At 53.2% G+C, this 19,879-nt stretch overlaps 6 protein-coding genes across 6 annotated transcripts; 4 read left to right on the top strand and 2 right to left on the bottom strand.

The window, feature by feature from the left end:
• Window positions 1–1,414: 1,414 nt before the first annotated feature.
• J7T54_002354 (putative transcriptional regulatory protein-like protein) lies at window positions 1,415–3,915 on the top strand (the record flags this gene model as incomplete). Its single annotated transcript, XM_051505525.1, has 5 exons — window positions 1,415–1,552; window positions 1,628–1,857; window positions 1,916–1,949; window positions 2,003–2,485; window positions 2,533–3,915. The coding sequence occupies 5 exons, from the start codon at window positions 1,415–1,417 to the stop codon at window positions 3,913–3,915; spliced, it is 2,268 nt and encodes a 755-aa protein (XP_051362973.1).
• A 752-nt stretch (window positions 3,916–4,667) lies between these two features.
• On the bottom strand, window positions 4,668–5,842 carry J7T54_002353 (uncharacterized protein; the record flags this gene model as incomplete). The annotated part of the gene is made up of 3 exons (XM_051505523.1): window positions 4,668–4,987; window positions 5,457–5,647; window positions 5,700–5,842. The coding sequence occupies 3 exons, from the start codon at window positions 5,840–5,842 to the stop codon at window positions 4,668–4,670; spliced, it is 654 nt and encodes a 217-aa protein (XP_051362972.1).
• Window positions 5,843–7,101: 1,259 nt separating this feature from the next.
• J7T54_002352 (Cell division control protein-like protein) lies at window positions 7,102–11,237 on the top strand (the record flags this gene model as incomplete). The annotated part of the gene is made up of 5 exons (XM_051505522.1): window positions 7,102–7,884; window positions 7,932–9,001; window positions 9,049–9,677; window positions 10,266–10,408; window positions 10,464–11,237. 5 exons carry the CDS (start codon window positions 7,102–7,104, stop codon window positions 11,235–11,237), a joined length of 3,399 nt encoding a protein of 1,132 aa, XP_051362971.1.
• Window positions 11,238–12,444: 1,207 nt separating this feature from the next.
• Window positions 12,445–14,492, top strand: J7T54_002351 (uncharacterized protein; the record flags this gene model as incomplete). Its single annotated transcript, XM_051505521.1, has 2 exons — window positions 12,445–12,534; window positions 12,585–14,492. The coding sequence occupies 2 exons, from the start codon at window positions 12,445–12,447 to the stop codon at window positions 14,490–14,492; spliced, it is 1,998 nt and encodes a 665-aa protein (XP_051362970.1).
• A 1,856-nt stretch (window positions 14,493–16,348) lies between these two features.
• Window positions 16,349–17,643, top strand: J7T54_002350 (uncharacterized protein; the record flags this gene model as incomplete). Its single annotated transcript, XM_051505520.1, has 2 exons — window positions 16,349–16,628; window positions 16,688–17,643. The coding sequence occupies 2 exons, from the start codon at window positions 16,349–16,351 to the stop codon at window positions 17,641–17,643; spliced, it is 1,236 nt and encodes a 411-aa protein (XP_051362969.1).
• Window positions 17,644–17,898: 255 nt separating this feature from the next.
• J7T54_002349 (Sorbitol dehydrogenase-like protein) lies at window positions 17,899–19,264 on the bottom strand (the record flags this gene model as incomplete). Its single annotated transcript, XM_051505519.1, has 3 exons — window positions 17,899–18,682; window positions 18,737–19,107; window positions 19,178–19,264. 3 exons carry the CDS (start codon window positions 19,262–19,264, stop codon window positions 17,899–17,901), a joined length of 1,242 nt encoding a protein of 413 aa, XP_051362968.1.
• Window positions 19,265–19,879: the final 615 nt, after the last annotated feature.

The following is a 19,879-nucleotide window of genomic DNA, read 5'->3' as shown; positions in this document are numbered from 1 at the left end:
AGGCACAGCACAGGCGCAGACCTGCAGAGCTGGCACAATCGTCAAGCCTAGCTGATAGTTCGTCTTGAGTCATTCAAGGAATGCCGAACCTTGCGATAGTCTGTTCCCTGCGCATTCATGTATCAACGCCCTTCTTCACCAGTCCCGCCTGGAGGGTTGCCACCAGTCGTCTTTGCTTGGACGCTTAGAGAGGAGGTGCTGGCGACCAATGCAGAGCTGCGTGACGCTGACCGCCAACTATGAGCTGCTGCTGTTCGTGGATTCGGCCGTACGTTCGCTAAGAAATTCCCCTTAGCGAAGCAAAAGACAGCACCAAAGGCCAATGTTCGTTGCCGAGATATCGATCCTGCAACGCAGATTAAGCTACCTACTGTGGGGGGACAAGAAGACGAGCACTTTGCTCTAATTGGCAAAATACCTTACCTGGCACTGTGCACCGAGGTGTTTTTGAGGCCCGCGACGGGGACAAGCAAGCAACACACAGTGCATAACACGCTGTGGGACAAAGCAGGAAAAGCTGTGGCGGGACCAGCGGTCATTACTTGCACGCTTGGCGACACTGGGTGCCGGGGCCCCTCCCTCCAACGCATCATAAGTACTAGCTCTACTCCGTACTCAAGAGAGTTTCGGTCCCGAGTCTCCCAACCTGCCAACCAAGCTATCATCATCGCGACACTGGTGTTTGTTGTTGTCGTCTCTTTTTCTTGGTCGAGGACGGCTCTAGGTGCCAGCCGCCAGCGTGCGACCGCGCCCCGTGCTGCCAACAGCTCACGCCATTATACAATTACCAACCATCAGTAGTCCTCTGAGGATACTATTGTTTCAGTCTTGCGGCTTGAAAAATCGAGGTTACGGCCATTCACCTACATACGACCGTAACCGCTCACCAGCCCGGCAATAGCATATTGAGATATCCGTCCTGGATGTAGGCGATACAGCCACTATCAACCGCTCGCCTTACACGACGCCACTTACATCAGGCTCCCTTGGCGTGGGTGGTGTGTTGGTCTGTTGTGTTGGTCTAGCACGTTGAGTGTCAGCCCTACAGCTTTTCAGCCCCGACACAGCCCTGATACACCACGAGAGTAAGGATATTCGCCCATTGTTCTGCAAGCACACCGCCAATCCGGCATTCGCTCTAGAGCTGTTCAGGTAGCGCAACCTAGCCTTTGCGGCTGATACAGCCACGCTTAGTCCCCACACTCCCCCTTGACCTTTAGCCAAGCCGATGGTGCTGTCGTTCTGGTTGATCCGACTTGACTAACAGGTTCCTTAGATTGCCAATTGCAAACCATCCAAGCTCCTTGTAATGATGCCTGTACCCAGCATACCTCAAGGCGGGCCCGGGCCCATGGTGCCCCAAGGCTCGGCCCCAGAGCATCACCAGCAGCATCTACAGCAAAATCACCAGCAAATGCAGGCCCAGTATTCAAATTGCCCTCAGAACCAGCAAATCCAAAATCAGCAGCAGCCAAACCCACAGCAGCCCTTAGACCCAGCAGCCGTGAAACTGACCAGGGGCACTAGCTGTGTGCTGTGTCAACAACGCAAGGTGCGTTGTGATAAGAACAAGCCATGTGCGAATTGCGTCAAAGCACAAGTCGAATGTCGGGTGGTGCCTCCGCAGCAGCCTCGACGTCGAAAGAAACGGCTGCAGGAGAAGGACCTGATCGATAGGCTCAAGAAGTATGAGGGGATGTTAAGTGAGCATGGGGTGCGGTTCGAACCTATCGGCCAAGACCTGCGTTCCGACGGACCCCAAGGTGACGACGTAGAGGATCTGGAGAGCGAATTTCACGCGCTTAAGGCCTCTCCACACCCAAGCTTGTCACCATCAGCTGCGTCCACCGGAGAAAGGTGAGATCTATCCAGGAGACCTAGCGCTAGACGGCACAACTGACGCAGCCACACCCAGACCATCAAGTTCAATCTTCGCATTGCACAAAGAGGTACTGGCAATCCTCCGCGCCCGCCAAATATCCATGCTGACTAGTATCAAAAGTTCCGTGCCAGCGAGAAACTGATACAGGATTCGTCTGATGAGGAAGTCCAAGGTTCAACGATCCATCGAGCCTTTGACAAACTCTTTAGCAACGAAGACGGGTTCCCTTTTATTGTTGGCGGTTCTTTCATATCCGTCACAAAAGCTCACCCTAACCCTATCCAAATCTTCCAGCTGTGGCAAATCTACATTGATAATATCAATTCACTGCTCAAGATAACCCATGTACCGACAATACAACCACAGATACTCCAAGCGGTGTCGAATCTCGAGACTGCTCCCAAGAACATCGAGTCGTTGATGTTTGGAATCTACCTCATGGCGATCACTTCCATGGAGGAGCGGGAGGCTCAGAACATGTTCAACGAGCCAAAGCAGGACGTCCTCAAAAAGTACCTGACTACAGCACAACAAGCACTTGTAAACGCAAGCTTCATGCGCGTCGATGATTTGCTCTGTTTACAGGCCTTTGTGCTCTACTTGGTGTGTATCTCCCGTCATTGGCGTTGCAAGGTGCTAACGACGGATAGTTCACTGTCCGCTGGTTTGTCGACCCTCGGCAAATCTTTTGCATGAATGGAATGGCTGTCCGTATGGCACAACGCATGGGACTTCATCGTGACCCGGGAGGTTATAGACTTCCGCCCTTTGAGGTTGAGCAAAGGCGACGATTGTGGTGGACTATCGTTGGCTACGACCGACGCATTGGAGAGATGACTGGCTCGACAGTGACTGCCCTGTCAAGCGGTGGTGATTGCAAAATGCCACTGAACGTCAATGATAGCGATCTCCATGTCGATGGAAAAGATATGCCAAATCCGCACACAGGGCCAACCGAGATGATCTTTGCCTTGGCTCGCATCGAAATGTCCATGGCTGTGGCGAGCAACAGCAACCGCGACAGTCAGAAAATCAACAGTCCGGAGCCCAAGGCCAGCTCGGCCAAGGGAGACTCCAAGCCAAGTGGTGGCCCAACCATACGTCTTGCAGTTCCCGATTCGCCAACGTACACCCTGGATGGCTTTTGCGCACATATGGAGGGAACATATCTCTCGCAGTGCGACTCAAAGATACCGCTTCACTTCTTCACCATCACAATGACACGACAAGCTCTGTGCAAGATGCGCGTCGTCAATTTTCTGGTGCGTATGCATAACGCAGAAGCTATGCCTCTGAAGGGAGTCGAGAGGGAGGACCTCTTCCTGCAAGCTACGCAAATGATCGAGTATGATAATGTCGTACAGTCATCTGACAGCCTTATTCCCTTTAAGTGGTACTCGCGACATCACTTTCCATTCCCTGCGTACATGTTCCTTGTACAAGAGCTGCGCACTCGGGTCCTGGGTCCAATGGTAGAACGAGCATGGGATGCCATCACCGCCAACTACGACCTCAGGGGCCTTTTGAACAATTTCCACAACCCCATGCATATGGCATTCAAAAACACGTTCATTAAAGCGTGGGATGCCCATGCCGCAGCACTCAGCTCGCAAGGGAAGCACGCGCCTGTTCCTCGCTTCATTGTCGTCCTGCAAGAGCGCGCCGAGCAACGTCGTCGGGAGCGGGCTGACAAGCAGTCTCCCTTGGACCAGTCCCCTGGGAATAGTCTGGCCGGGATCGGACCAGTGTCGAATGCCGGCTCTGAGAAGATGACCATGACACCTCCAGGCATGCCCGGAGTTGGAGTACCTATGCCTCCTCTGGGCAGGCCCGGCCCTCCCGACGACGACCGTGACATGGATTGGTCACACATGGTGCAAGGCTTCCAAGATCCTCAGCCATCACAGTTCAACCAATTTGGTGGGTTTGGCGGTTTTGGTCCACCCCTAGGTGGTGGAGGCGGCCCCATGCCTAGCATGGGACCACCACACATGGGCGCATCCCAGGGTCCAGGTGGTCCTCGCATGTATTGATCGCAAGTGCGGAAAGCAGGAGTATTCCCTGACAACCCGCGAGGAAGACTTTCAATGTGTCGCAGCAGCGAGATTCTCGGAGCAAGTACACGTTGGATCTCGAGTTTCATGTTCTAAATATATACGAGGGAGTTGTTGCATATATACTTGTATATACTATCATGGTCCATTTCACCTTCAGGCTCTTGATTCTTCGCAGCGAGTATTCGAAAACCGCCTTGAAGAGAGCCAGTGGCAGAGAGCCAGTGGCAGACATGATTGTTGTGCTTCTAGTGCCTTTTAACGTGGGCGTCGATGGGTGATGAGCGCTGCTGGCACGTCCTTAAAATAATGCCTCTCTAGAGCTTGGAAGCGAAAAAGCCGCCTTGGAACAGCGATTGTGTATGGAAAATCTGTTTTCGGGACCGAAGAAGGGGTCATTGTGTGGCACCGCCCGATGTCGGTGCCCTGGATTGCAGATACTGCAGCAGGGCGTTGGTCATACCCTTGTAGCTGTATTCAAGGTGTGGCACACGACCATTCGGGGAGCCAGTTCGCCGGTTCACCGGCCTTTGTGAACGCAAGACTTGCGCTTCTGGCCCGAGGTCGTGGCTTCTCGGGCCCCATTGTTGGGCCAGTACGTGCATTTATCCGGGTGTACTGTGTCTGCACGCGTACTCGTTCGACATTTGTCATCTTGGTTAAGTTGACCGTCATGGCTCCCGGAATGGGGAGCCGACGTCGTCGATCGAGGTAGGCAGGCGGCTTGCATCTCAGCCAGGCTTCTGCGCCCATACACTGACGCCCCCAAGGAAGGCATGTATAGCTGGGTCATTGGCCGCATCTGACAAATCTTGGCCCAAGGCGGTGGCTTCCTCTTCAGATATGCTCAGCATGGCATGACGGTTGAGGAGTGTGACGGCCATGTCCTGGGCAATGACTTGGTTGAACATGCCCATCTCGCGTAATCGCTTATCGTTTGGCCAGCGCCCAAAGGGTACTTCCCTTTGGCGAAGTTGGATATTGACGAACCCTGCATCCTTAAGTAACTGGGGAATGTTGCGGCTCGTGTCGAGCTTCCATCCGAATTTATCTGCAAAAGGTCTCGCCAAAAGGGCGAAAAATCTGTTCATCGGATGGTCTGGCCCCACGGTACCATCCTTGGAGAAAGCTTCGGAGATCACTTCATGGCACTCAATCCATCCGCCTGGTCGCAAATTCCTGGTAAGTTTGTTAGATGACGAATTGACGATGGCATTGGGTAATGCGCGGAGAGAACCTACTGGAGTGCCCGGGCTACTATCAACTGGGGACACCGGACTGTCTGTAGTAGAGATCTGATGAAGAATAGGTCTGCGTTTCTGTGTATGTTCGCCCATGGTCGCTGCTCGTCTTCGAGGTCCTCAACGCAGAATTGGAGGTTTGGCGGCGTCCAAAGCGGCTGCGTGGGAGCCAGATCGACGCCTATTACATGGGCACTAGGGTACTTTTCGGCCACTGTATCACGTTCAGTCTGGGTTGGTAGGTGATGGCGCAGATGCGTCTGGTTGAGGGAATCATACCATCCAGAGCCCAGAAACCGGCGCCTGTGCCCAGGTCGACAATTTTCTGAGGGGGGTTCCCGAGGGGCGACGTATGGAGGTTGCCGTTCAGGATATAGTCGATGTGAAACTGGTGCTTGATGCCTTCGCGCATATGTTCTATGTCGTCATTTGGTAGTCCATAGCGATCATGCAGAAGCGCCTGGTATCGCCTCTTCCATGATTAGCCCCCGGAATAGTTCACAAGACCCGCCGTGTACTGACCTTCCTTGCTCAAACTTGAAGAACTGTCTTGTGGACGTGAGCGAGGTGAACTGGGAAAGCTCATTCTCCTCTTCGTAATCCGAGGTTGAAGTGTAAATGGGATCCGCCATATCTGCGTCCAACGAGCCCTGCGATGAGGCCATGGCTTTCAACAACGATGTTGACAAAAGGCCTATATGGAGACGCAGCTGGGCTGTAGTTGTGAATTTTGAGAAGGCAAGCAGTCACATTTTATGCTTCCTCACAGGGGATATGCCGAGACGCCAAAAGCATGGTAGTTGACTCGTACCCGTGTCTCGCGGGCGTATTTTAGCACAAGTGCAAGAATTCGACGTACAATCTGTGCCGGCAGACAGATGGATGTAGAATTAGAGTTTCCTGGTGGAGATATGTGATATGTCGGGGAAGAGGGAGGGATCCAGGCGACTGGGCGCATGGCCGCACATCACACTCAGCTTCGACTCTTCCACGTCTTCTGGTGTCCATCATTGGACTCGGGTACGGGTGTGATGGTGTCCAAGTGGGTCTTAGTGCGAGCTACGATGCAACCAACAACCAGAAGACTTCAGGCCGAGAAGCCAGCCACCGTCGGCTTGAGCAAGCTAAGCAGACAGCCAAAGAGGTGTAGCTAGTGATGAAAGTATTGCGATATGGCCATTGCCATACTGAATACTCAGGCTTGCATGTATCATGCCTTGCGTACCTTCTCAATCAGCGGCTGCGACGATAATGTAATTACTGTCTGCAGTGCATTCATGACTAGCCGCAATCGTCGAACAACAGCCTTTTTGTCCTCAAGTGGGGGTTGCCATCCGTACTCGCGTCGCTGCATCATGAAGCTCTCTGCTCAGGAAAGGCGATGTAGATCTTGATGCTCCTTGAGCAAAGCACATGCGTCACGCAGAGATAAATTTCGAATAGCAGAACTTGAAGTCTTTGGATTTTTCCAGTGCCCTGAAAGTTGAGTTACGCCAGTGCATGACGTTGTGAGGGCATTTAAATGTCCTTTCCCAATCGGGAAACTGTCTAGGGCAGGCGCGTCTCGCAAGAGCAACCCGCGGCGCGTCTCGACTCTCGAGACACTACCGGACCTAATTAGACAGGTCCTACCATATCAAGTCACATAAACTGCGTCCACGATCCGCCTTGTCATCGGCCTACTTCTTCAACACAGCCTGCTTCATCTTGCATCTTTTCGGACTGTATTTGCACTATAAATATTCCGCATATCTAAGCGTTGACGTTGGGATACGACTTTAGCTCCCGTCGATTTGCGACCCTGCGACGCGATCTAACGCGTCCCGCCCGCATCGCTTTCCAACAGCCTCCGAAACTGCACTCGTCCTCCGCTCATGCATCAGGTGCCTGGGCTCGAACCACGCGTAATCAGAGGCTTCTAGCCATGTATCTCCCACGTTCTCTCATATCCAAGCTCTACATCCACCTTCAGAAAACGCGCCATCCCCTCTCCCCACCGGTACTCATACTCGTCACGCTCGATCCCGACGCTCTCTGCGCTTGTCGAATTCTCACGAGACTCCTGAAACATGACTACATTCCGCACAAGATTCACCCGGTGGTGGGACTCAGCGGGTTGGCACAAGCTGGACAAGACTTGGTGGCCCCAATGATGGAGTCCCAGGGCGGCAGCGGCGGCCTTGTCGTCTGCCTGGGGGTGGGAGGAATGGTTGATCTCGGTGAGGTGCTTGGACTCGAAACTGAAGGCGATGATAGTCCGTACAGCGGGGTCGAGGTCTGGGTTATCGACGCACGAAGGCCTTGGAATCTGGGCAACGTCTTTGGTGGCTTCCCGCTAGAGGTCGCCGCCGAGCCGTCGAGTTCATATCAGTCTCGAATACCTGCTGGAGTAGATGGAGGTAAGATTGGAAGGTCTTATAAGCCCGGGAGAGGTGGGATAGTCGTCTTTGACGATGGCGACATTGAGGACGACCTCGAGGCCGAACGCAATGCGTATAAAGCACTATTGGACATGCCTGATATCGACGACGACGGCGACAGCCTTGACTCCGAAGATGACGCTGAAGACGGTGCCGGGGATGTCGACGATGAGGTGCAAGAAGCCACCCGGGCTGGGCAGAAGCGGAAGAGTTGGTCAGATAGTCACGACGATGGCTTGTCTGACGATGATGATGATAGACCGGCGCAAAGACGCAGGAGTAATATGGTATGTCAGCCATGCCGTAAACAATGATAAAACCTAACACCCACTAGTCAAGCCCCATCGCAGACTCACCGCGGCGTCCTCAGCACAGAGGGCTACTGTCATTGCGGGAGCCCAATGCTGGGCTCTCCAGCGATCCCGTCGAGCCACCATCAGGAGCGCAGTCTGGTCCTGCATCTTCAGCCGGGGCTCTGCGACGACGCTTGCTACGCATGCGCCGAGAAAATCAAGCAATTATCGCTCGATACTACTCGGCGGGTTCTTCATACTCGGAGCCGCTTTCGTCGATGCTGTATTCTCTCGCCTCAGAGCTTGGACGAGAGGACAACGATCTTTTATGGCTTGCCATTGTGGGCGTGACGTCCATGGAGCTCTATGGTCGATCTTCAGCCGGAGTGGCAGCACCTGTCCATGCCACGAACAAGAACAGGCCTAGTGGATGGATGGGTGTGCGCGGGGCTCGGATTCGCCAGCTTCTGCGCGATGAAGTGCGGCGACTCAACCCTCCAGAGATCACCAATGGACGTGTGGCTTCAGAGAACACTGGTGTCATTCCCACAACCGCCAAGAGCCCAGAAGACACGAGCATTAGGCTATCACCCGAGCCGCGGTTTCTCCTCATTCGCCATTGGAGCCTTTACGACAGCATGCTACACTCCCCGTATCTGTTCTCCAGACTAAAGACGTGGAGCGAAAAAGGCATCAAGCGCTTGCACAAGCTTCTAGCTAAGATGGGTGTCAGCCTTGCTCAGTGCAAGCAAAGCTACACCCACATGGACCTGGTGCTGAAGAAGGAGCTACGAGCCAAGTTGCTCGAATACGGCGTTCTATACAATCTCGATGAGATGGTACCCTCTGTTGGCACAGATGGTAGTGATCGAGGAGGCGCCAAGGATGGCTGGGGTTTTGTAAGAAGCTGGGGCTGGCGTGCGACCTTGAGTGCAGAGGATGTGGGCGTGGTAATCGGCGCATTACTTGAAGTCGGCAAACATGCTACTGGAGCAGAGGCTATCGTAACGTCCAGCCACAGGGATCGAGACAATGAGGAGGGCTTTGACTACACCTCGCAGGGTGACGAGTGGATCAGTCGCTTCTGGGAAGCGTACGATGCCTTGGAGGAGTGAGTCATCCCGCATCTCTGGATACTCAGACGCTAACGACCTCCAGCATTGATGCGCTCAAGGCTGGTCTACCCACTGCTCAACACCTCCACCGTGCAATCTACCGTACAGGCACGTCACTCATCAACAAAAAGCAGATCAAGCCCCTGAGAGCATTCCGAATGTGCGTGGTAAAAGATGGCCCGGACGTTTCCTTGTTCAACCACCCCGCAGCCTTGACCAAATTGTCGCTATGGATTGGCGAGGCATTGGCTGAGCAGGAACGAGAAATTCACGGGAAGCTATCGCACGGCGGTCGAGGAACGCCACTCGTTGTTGCGAGCTTGGATGAGAAGCGAGGGACGTATGTAGTCGTGGGAACGGGTGGTGGGGGCGGCCCTGATAACCTCTTCCTGGACCGAGAAGCGTCTAAGAAGCGCAAGGAAGCAAGGGATGCAAAGGCCAAGGTTAAGGAGGAAGCGCGACAAGCCAAGGAGAAAGTCAAGGCGGAAAAGCGTGCAGCTAAGAAACAAGCCGGGGACGATAACGACGATGAGGACTTGGAGACCGAATCGGAGGCTTCTGACACGGATTCAGAAGATGACTCGGACTTGGAGGAGGATGGCAACGAAATCAAGAAGGGATTTGGTCGCAACAACTTCGGGCGAGCATTCCAAGAGGTCGTCGCAGAGACGAGTGCCCGAGTACGCATCGACAGTTTTGACAATTGTGTCGTCGAAGTGAGGAAAGAGGATCTTGTGGGGTTTCTTGAATGCCTAAGCGGGAAGCCTGTCATTGAATGAGGGAGAGGGAACGGGAAAGGACAGACTTTCCACGGCGCAAGTGGCAAGCTTGCATGGTATCCAGGCGTCTATGTTGCAACACATGGGGCGGGCAGAGCGACGCGAGGCGTGAGACGATGCATTTTAACGAGATCATGTATAGAGACGACTGTTTCAACGTGGGCTAACAACGATGTGGTTCATCTGTGTTGATCACCCACCTTGCATCTCAGCCTCTTGGGCTTCTAACATGCTCGCCAAGATCCACAAAACCGTGGGCTCTTCATCAATCCAATCTCACGATACCTGTTTCCTGCGGCGCAGCATCGGCAATTACCTCATTTCTCACGTCAGCACCAATCAAGCAGTGACACGCGACAAGCCGCCGAAAGCAGAAACATGACCGGCATTCCTATACATCAGCAACGGAAACAGGATGGTGCAGGATGTTAGATTTTGAGGGCTGGCCATCTTGAGATATCAAGTTTGCACAAAAAGCCAGCCCGCCGGGACAAGATCACCTCAGTCTCCATCTTCTTTCGACTTCTCCTAGATCTAGCGACGACCATGGCAACCGAAGCCACACGCAAAGTCTGGGCTGACGGGCCGTACCAGCTCATCACTGCGGAAAAGAGTCGCCCAGAGGTAAGCTGACAAGGCCGGAGCGCATTCCTTCTCAGTGTACTGAAGCAACATGTAGCCCGATGGGACGCAGAGCGCCGCCAAATTTATGGCTGCCGAAATGACAATTGTCCACAATTGCATCCTGCGCGGTGTCAATGCTATCTACCACCAGGCCGTCAACGTGGCAGACAAAGGCACCAAAGAGGACAAACTTGATTTCGCGCACTTTACAGCACAATGGGGTGACATGATCCATGAGCACCACGGATTGGAGGAGTCCACGATTTTCCCCCAGATCGAACAGATGACAGGAGTTCCGGGTCTGATGGCCGCCAATGTCCGTGAACATGAGCAGTTCCACTCTGGCTTGTCTGCACTCAACGAGTACCTCGACAAGGTCAAACGCGAGGTGGAGGAACTGGACGGGGTCAAGTTGCGTAATCTCGTGGATGCCTTTATGCCCGTGCTCAGGGATCACCTCGACAACGAGATTGACACCCTTCTCGGATTGGCAGACTACGAAGACAAACATGACTGGAAGAAGTGGTTCGAGAACATCAGCTCTGGGATGATAAAGGCTATATTCTCCGATTCTACTCTCAGAGTGAATTGTCCCTTGCCGCCGCGGATGGACGAGCGAGCTGACGAGAACAAACAGAATGATATCTTCCCCCTGACCTTGGTGCTCCATGACAAGAAATTTGAGCAAGGTGTGTTCAAGACCTTTCCACCCATGCCTTGGGTCCTCCACGTGGCAGTGCGGTGGTTGTTTATGAACACGCGCAAGGATTGGTGGCGGTTCGCACCTTGCGACTTTTACTCCATGCCAAAGGAGTTGCCCTTTGTTTGAGCGCAGATGCTTGGTGCGGTACTTCCCGCCGTGATTGGAATTATATCGATGTTTTCAACTAGTTCTGATGAGCACATCGTCTTGAGCGTTCGTTGGGTTTGTTTAGGAGTTCCTTGTTTGATTTGTCCCCTGATACCGACAACGTTGAGTCAAAATACAAAGCAGGAGGGCTGATTCTCTTTGTGATACAGCGTAATCAAAGCTAAAATGTAAATCTTTTGGTCTGTTCTTCCAAGACGAGCTAATATCAGAATCTTCCGCCCGGAATCGACGTCTATCTATGCCCCAGAAAGATGTGTACAGGAGTCACGACTACGATGGCCTGTGGTCATGCCACTACATTTTATCGGACCTTATTCCTGCCAAACCTCAATGACTGCGACAAGCCAAAAATGGAGAAAAAGTTCATTGATGATACCTGCGCAGACTGCGACCCAGAAGCGCGCAGAAAGATCCTCAAGGAGGAGTACGAGGCGAAGCACGCCATCCTTATGCAACGCTATCGGCAGGCAAAGAAGGCCGGGGACGTGAATTTGATGCAAGACTTTGAAACTAGGATACAGACTCTCGTTATCGTTACGAGATCCCGCAACCTTGAAATCAGTTCAGCAAGAGGCAGCATGGATGTACTTTGGAATTGACGGAATGCGACCAGGTGTAAGGGGTGTCGCAGGATTGCTTCTCAGTGCAACGCAACGTAACTTGAGAGTAGTCAGCTCATAGGATTTTCAGACCCGTAGCAATATATCACAGATCATTCCTGAATATTTGATTGAGGCAGAAATACGTGTAGAACCTGGAAGCGGAGCCTATGGGGTTTTGGTGTTGAGCCTTGGCACGCCGGATGGCGAGTTGGCGGCCTAATTAGTTCACATACCTTTTAATTAGGTCATGATCGCTAACGAAGCTGCCCGCTGCGGCGCTGCCCCACTCGCTGTTGCCTAATTGACTGGAGGTGGATTCCCCCTTCTCCTGGACCACCGTCGTTCAGCTCAGACACATTCTACTACCATGGCAGCATTTGCGATCCCACTTTGAATACAATCTGTTAGAGCAGTGCCCTGTTTGTCCTCTTGTCGGAGTCACAATCGTCTGTGCTGCCTAGAGGCAGGCCTCCCTGTCCCAGCTCAGACGCATCCATTCCATTGCACTTATAAATGAACCCCCAGCACCCGGGTTTTAGGCACATTGAACCATGTCACACCATATGATAGCCCTCACGAGCTGGATGTCAAAGTTGGAGCAATCCTTCACACCAAACTTGGACCGCATGTCTACCTCTGATAACCACCTCAGGGTAAAGCACATCTTTCTCGACGCGTCTTTTCTATGCTGACTTCCTCACAGATCCCAGGCCTTGGTCTGCCGGTAAACTTCATGCCCGACTATGAGTTGAGGTTTCCCTTTCTGAGTGACGACCATGGCTATTCGTGGAAAGCAAGGACCCTACTTCATCGCGAGATCGCCATGCTGCAGGTCATGGAGGAGCTCACCAACAAGCCTGATTGGTGGCGCAAAGTCCGCGACTCTACCATTACAGACAAATGGAAGAAGGACGTCATTGCGCTGGGCCAGAGTGGCGACTGGGCTTCAAAGCTTGCTCCTGAAGGGTTCACGCGAAACATGGCGGATGCTGTCATTGTTGAGCTGCAGCGAAAGGCCGATTTTTATGAAGAAGCCGGCTTGGTCCCAGTCCTGGACTACTCTCTCTGCGTGATCAAATCGGACAAGATTCTCGAGGATGATCCGGACTTGGTAAAAGACCTCAAAACGGCTGTTTCACGACTGGAAAATGTCCCAGATGCCCAGAAGGACTGGCATCCCCGAAGCGGTAACAAGGTGCTCGACCTGGTACATCCATCGCTGTACCCCTTGGTCTACGGCAAAACAAGAGTTTTGAAAGACAAGCGCATCGATCTGGCGAACGCATTGGACTTCTGCGGCGCAGGCGAAGTCATTGCCGCTCAGCAGGATGGCAAGCTTGCGGAAAACCCTGCGGGCGACAATGAGCAGAATGTCCCGGCTTCTTGTTGGATCGGGGATCCATTCTTCTCATTCAAATACCAGTGGCTGCCATGTGATGTCAAGCTTGAGAACGGCAGGGCCGAAATCGTGAGCTACATCAACAACCTCCATCCTGTTGACCACGCGGAGATGTACCCGGTCATCGAAAAGTTTATCGAAAAGTCACTTCCAGCATGGGATCTATGTTACCGCTGGCCTGAAAACTACGAGCACAAGCGCATAGATTGCACACGTGTATTCCCAGAGTGTGCGACGGAAGAACTGTGCCCTGGAATATGCCAACCTTCCAATAGGCCGCTTGAAGAGGGGGAGAACCCCCGTACAGCCGAATATGAAGCTGAGGAAGTGTGGTATGAGGGTTCCGAACGTGAGAGGAAAGACACAATCTGGTACAATTCCACTCACTCGCTGGGGTTGCCGGAACCGGACCCGGAGAAAGTCTCTTTCGATCTCAAGGCTTCTGAGGATGTGAACAAGGATAAATTCTTTGAAGATCTTTTCCACGGTGATGTGGACAAAGACTTCCGAAACGGTACTTGGGAGAAGGGCGAGTCACGTATCCAAGTCATTGTCAAGCTCGCCAATATCCACTTGACTCCTGACTCGCCATCGTATCCGGGAGGTACGTGGCATACGGAGGGCCAGCTGAACGAGCACATTTGCGCGACAGCCCTCTTCTACTACGACAGCGACAACATTACCGACTGCCGCTTGGATTTCCGTACCATGGCCGATGAAGAAGGGCTCATGATGGAACTGGGCCACGAACAAGGTGATTACCACAACATCGAGCGCGCCTTTGCTATCGATGCTCGGGGCGACTTGCTCCAAAACATTGGCTCCGTGCTCACACGCCCGAACCGAGCACTATTCTTCCCCAACTTGTACCAGCATCACGTCTCTCCCTTTGAGCTTGTCGACAAGACCAGACCGGGCCACAGAAAGATCCTCGCCTTGTTCCTGGTCGACCCACAGATCCCCATCATCTCTACCGCCATTGTGCCGCCACAGCAACGAGATTGGTGGGCGCGCCAGGTTGAACTCAAGGACACGCAATTATCAAAGCTGCCTCAGGAGGTGCGCGATATGGTCTTTAGCCAAGATGTCATGCCAGTGGGCCTGGAGGAGGCCAAGGTCATTCGAGAAGAGTTGATGGATGAGAGAACAGTGCTGCAGGAAGGTGTCAACGGACAGCTGTCATATTCGTCGTGGAATTTCTGTGAGCACTAGAATGCTGTTCATTGCAGATGGACAATATTTCAGAGGATTGTACAATTCATATGGATGGAATTGCTACGCCAACCGAGATATTTCCTTTTCCCTCCCTTGAATTGTCCCTTTTCAACTTGACAACCTTGTAGATCAATCCAAGACGCCTAGTAGCCAAAATAGGGGCCGTAGCTTTTCTCCGAGTCATCAATTTGCATGGAAATTGATCGTGCAGCGGTACTTCCCGCCGTATGCGCGGGTGCATGGTTGCCATGCTCTCCCAGAAACGGCCATATGTATGAATGGTGGTGTTCATCGAGTCGGGGTGGTTGCGATAGGGGATATCTGGATCCAGCGTTCAGCGATCGAGAGAATATATATCAAGATGGGGACACTTACGCTTCGGACATGGAGTTGCATGGGAAATGCACGTATGGTAATGAGTGGTACATTGTTGGAATTGTCGTTGAAGACTTCCTGGGGTAGTCCACGGTCCGGATTTGCTCTGGCGTGATCATCTGGCGCGCCTCAGAGGAGGCTGTATCTGCAAATGAAGGATGGCCATGATGAAAGTATGAGGCTGGGTCAAAGGCGTCAGGCATCGGCGAATCAGATGCTGGCCCGTGTTGAAGGAAATCCGCACCTGTCGTTTGTTCATGGAACATCCGACAGAAATCCAGTTCCTCGGTGCCAGTCGCCAAAGGCAAAGGCAATAGCTTTGAGGGCGACACAGGCGGAGACATGATGCGCACTGCCGGGCGGTTCCAACCGATCTCGCGGAAGGCGATGCCCCCTGTGTGTTGTTGCCAGACTTGTTCATAGGGTCCTCCATTTTGATAGAACGAAGAGGAAACATAATCAGCTACTTCCTGGTCGGATGACATCTTGTGCTTCTTGGAGTTGTCAGGCTGGCTGGTGTCAGAGTCGGTGCTCATCTGCCGTTTACGTTCAGTACCCAGGCCAAAGGTAGTCATGACGTGAAAGAATGAGATATTTGCGAATGAATGGGTCTAGATGAGGATTTTCTGGTGCTTGGATTATCTTCCATGCAGAAGTGAGCGATTTGGGAAGTGGTAGGGATTTCTGACAAGATGAGCGAAGGGGGGACGACGGAACTTGCTTCATATTGGAAGGCAAATTGCGGCTTTGCGGATACGTAGACAACTACCACTAGCATATTTTAAGTAGAGACCCATCTCCCCTTATTTTCGTCTCTGTACCTGAAGCTCGCCTGAAGCTTCATGGTTCAAACAGAAGCGGACAAAGGCAGGCCTCATGTATGCGGCTCAACGAGTGGGGCTTGCATGTCTGCTTGAAAGGAACAAAGTGGCGGCATGCTTCCAGAGTGATGCAAGCACTACAGAAAGGGATCGTTTGCCAGAAGCGCTGTCCTCGACAGGCAACGAAACCATAATTGATTGGAGAAGAGTGCATTGACCGATGTTTTGGGGCCATCGACACCAATAAGATTTCATCTCTTCACCGCCCATGGTCCAAGTACGTCATTTACTGGGTGGTAATTAGATCACTGAAGAAAACGATTCATTGAGGCAGGTGACAAATGATGTGTCTAAATATTTTGATTTGATATGCCTAAAATTGAGCAAACGCCCGGAGAGAAAAAGGGGCGCCTCATTGTTGACTGATTAGTCATTTTCATGTGGTCCTAGCGTCTTCTTCTCCACTCTCTATCGTCACGGTCACTGTGTGCAGGCTCCACACGCGGGGCAGCCTGAGCTGAGCGCCCCCAAATGGTCATCATCCATCTCCAACGCACGAACAAATCGCCTTCCTCGACATAGCTGTCATCTTCATGTTTGATACAACGACACTCCACTTATGATATCTCACTAGAAAATTACGTCGGAGCAGCGAAGATGACGTCCCATGGCGCTGTGCCTCGCCAGGGAGCCAACCCCTTCGTCTCACAGGCCGGTAGCTCGGAGCTCCAGGTCATCCTCCACCCGCTCGTCCTCCTCACGATTTCCGACTACATATCGCGACACACACTACGGGGGAAGACACATCCCATAGTAGGTGGCGTTCTTGGCCAACAGAATGGCCGTGAAATCACCATTGAGCACGCCTTCGAGGTGAAGATGGAGGAGGGGAACAACACCGTAGCGGAAGGCTGGTTCGCAAAACGACTAGAGCAGAGTGAGACCTCAACTTCCCTGACATCTTGCCTTAGGCGCGCCGCTAACCGCTTACGATAGTGAAGCTCGTACACAAAGACCGGCAGCTCGACCTCGTGGGCTGGTTCACCTTACTACCCTCTTCTGGCCCCAACGAGTCCATACTCCCCGTCCACCGCTTCTTCCTCGCCAACTACAATGAATCCGCCATCCTTCTCGCCTTCCACCCTGATCAGGTTCTCAATCATTCCGCGGGCGGCAAGCTACCCCTCACAATCTACGAATCCAATCTCGAAGTCGAGGGCGGCAAGCCGACCAATGACGAGGACAAGCGCATGGATGACGGGGAATCGGGTCTGCAGTTGCGGTTCCGAGAACTGCCCTACTCAGTCGAGACGGAGGAGACGGAGATGATTGGGATGAATTACGTCGCGTCCGGGAGCGCAAATGCTTCTGCAGTAACAAGCAAAGAGAAAGAGCCCGCGCGGTCGGTGGAGAGCAACGGCAAAGGGAAACGTCGTCTCATAGAGAGTGAGGAACCCGAGATTCAGGCTGAGGAAGGGACACAGGCGTCAGAAGACACATTGAACAAGGAGGAAGAGGAGATGGTGGCAGCACTAACAACAAAGGCCAACGCGATCAAGATGCTGCAGTCGCGCATTGATCTCATGACGGCATACCTGGAGCGTCTGCCGCCCGCTTTCAAGAACGGCAATAGCAACCCAGGCGACGAGGACGCAGACATGGATTCAGACAACACAGTGCCCTCGCTCACAGTCCTGCGCCAGATCCAGGCATTGGTGTCGCGGCTCGACTTGATCATTCCCTCGGACAAGGAAGCCTTTGACAAGGAGATTTTACAAGAAACAAACGATGTGCAGCTGGTCCAACTGCTCAATACCATCATGCAGAGCACTGAAAAGGCGCGCGAGGTAGGCAAAACATTTGGTATCGTGCAGCAGGGCAAGATTCGGAGCCACCAGCATGGATATGACCCCTCGGCGGGGATGAGTTCCGTCATGGATATGTTGACATGAGAAAATCATGATGGGTACTTGTTTGAGTTGCAACATAAGCTGGGCGTTTGGGGGGGCACTTTTACGGACTCATATGAGGAGGCAATATCATCTCGGCATTATTATAACCACCGTCTTCTAGACCGTGTCCTCGCAACGGTGTGGAATCTACTACAATCATGAAGCCCAACCAGATCGTGACCCGAACGCCAAAAACACGCGCAGAACACCGCCGAGTCTACCCTTTTGACTTAACGGCTCTAGCCATTCATTATGTTATGCCTCGATGACAACCTTGAGCACCAAGTTTCCATCATCGTCCGACGTTCGGCTCGCGAGCTCAAAGGCACCTTGTGCCTTATCCAGCCCTTTGAAGCGATGGGTGACCATGTCATCGAGATTCGGAAACGACCCAGCAGCGCCTCTCTTCTGTGAGCAGAGCAGACGGATGCCAGTCGCGTACGTGTTGGCGTACCGGAAGATGCCAAGAATGTCAATTTCGCGGAGATGGGCCACCGAAAGGGGCAGCGTCTGGATTGGCGTCCCCATGCCGACCATAATCACCTTACCGCCCGGCTTCGTGGCATAGAGACTGGTGTGCATGGACACCTCCTTTCCGGTGCATTCGAATGTGACGTCGAACCCATCCTCATCCTCGTCGAGGATGAATTCATCCGGTGGATGCGAGACTGCAAAGATCTCGGCTGCGGCTGACTTTGCGCCATCGAACTGGCTCGCGGTTGAAAAGACGCTCGACGGGGTGAGTGAGCCTGACCCGGGCGTCGACGCGCCAGAGCCGAAACTCCTATTGATCACGTAGCCGTGGGTGGCAAAGCCCTTTGAGATGGCGTAGTTGACTCGTCCAGCGTCAATATCGGTAATGGTCACTGCTGTGCAGCCGGATTGACGGGCCATGGCTGCTGTAAGCAAGCCCACCGTGCCAGCGCCAATGACCAGCGCCGTCGAACCAGGGACGGGCTGCGCACGATTCATGGCGTGAATAGCTACCGAAAGAGGCTCCAGGAGGGCAGCGGCATCATACGAGATGTGGTCGGGTAGTCTGGACAGGTCAGTCCCAGGCCGATTCAAAGTGATTCAAAGCAACATGACTTACTTGTGACACCAGACGGCCGGGTGGTTGATTCTCTCTTGCAGAGTCCCCTGGTAATGGGGGTAGCTCTTGGCGCTGCTCCTGAACCGTAGCTTCTTGCACAGGTTGTAACGTCCCTTGCGGCAGATGCCGCATTGCCCACAAGCGACGCCGACCTCTAGTGCCACCCTATCTCCGACCCGAAAGCCATCGACTTGAGGCCCAATTGCGACGACTTCGCCGGCAGACTCATGCCCAAGAGACAGGGGATGGCAAGCACATAGGTCGCCGTTGGCGAACTTCTTATAGTAGGACACATCGGATCCGCAAATGCCGGTCTTTCTGACTGCAATCTGGAGCTCGCCAGATCCGGGGGCCTCGATGGTCTTCGTCTCCTAGGAGTTTATTAGCATGAAAGGATAGCGACCCGACGTGGGGGCTCGTCGTGTTGGGAGGCTAGCGTACGAGCCTAAGATCGCGCGGCCCGTGCAGTACGGATGCATAAATAGAAGAAGACTTCGCTGGAGTGGTATTATACGATGAGAGCCGCATTGGGGTGTTGTCTTCGCCAGTGGCTGCTGGGGCCATAATTGTTGGAGGATGACGCGCAGAGCGTGGGATGAGAGTGGGATGCTTGGCCAACTGCCTATTGGGGAGGACGTCGTGAGTGGGATTGGCCAAGGTGTGGTGCGCTTTCTGACTGACTGTGCGCGTACAGAAGCTTGGATTGGGGGCGTGAGTAAGTTTGCAATGTATCTATTTAGTCGTTCTGGATCTTGCTGGCCGACGTGAGGGTGTTTGGTCCATCCGTCTTCGGGATGTTGGCAAGAGGGCGAGTTATAGAAGACGCTCTCGCACGGCCCTATAAGTACGCGAGCCGGAGGTCCGTCTGCCTCGTCGGCTCTTGCTGAGCATAATGCCGTCATGGCACAAGGAGGGACGACAAAGGAGAAGACATCCGCTCCAAAGAAGGCAAAGACCGTCGCCGGGGTCTGCAAGCATCTCGCGAGAGGACCGAGGCCACAAACACAAGCATGGCCCAGTCACGAAACGCACGCTTATCGTGGCCAAGGCCACTGGCAGCATGTCTCTGCATTTCCATGACAAAACGCAATCTCGGGGACGGGCTACGACCAGCAGTTTCATCGATCCAGCGCACTGCGATAG

This window comes from Emericellopsis cladophorae, assembly GCF_022114955.1.
Source record: "Emericellopsis cladophorae strain MUM 19.33 chromosome Unknown NODE_15_length_399893_cov_118_242817, whole genome shotgun sequence".
Lineage (NCBI taxonomy): Eukaryota > Fungi > Ascomycota > Sordariomycetes > Hypocreales > Bionectriaceae > Emericellopsis > Emericellopsis cladophorae.
The sequence above is the reverse complement of the archived record's forward strand: the minus strand, read 5'-3'. Positions and strand labels throughout refer to the sequence as shown.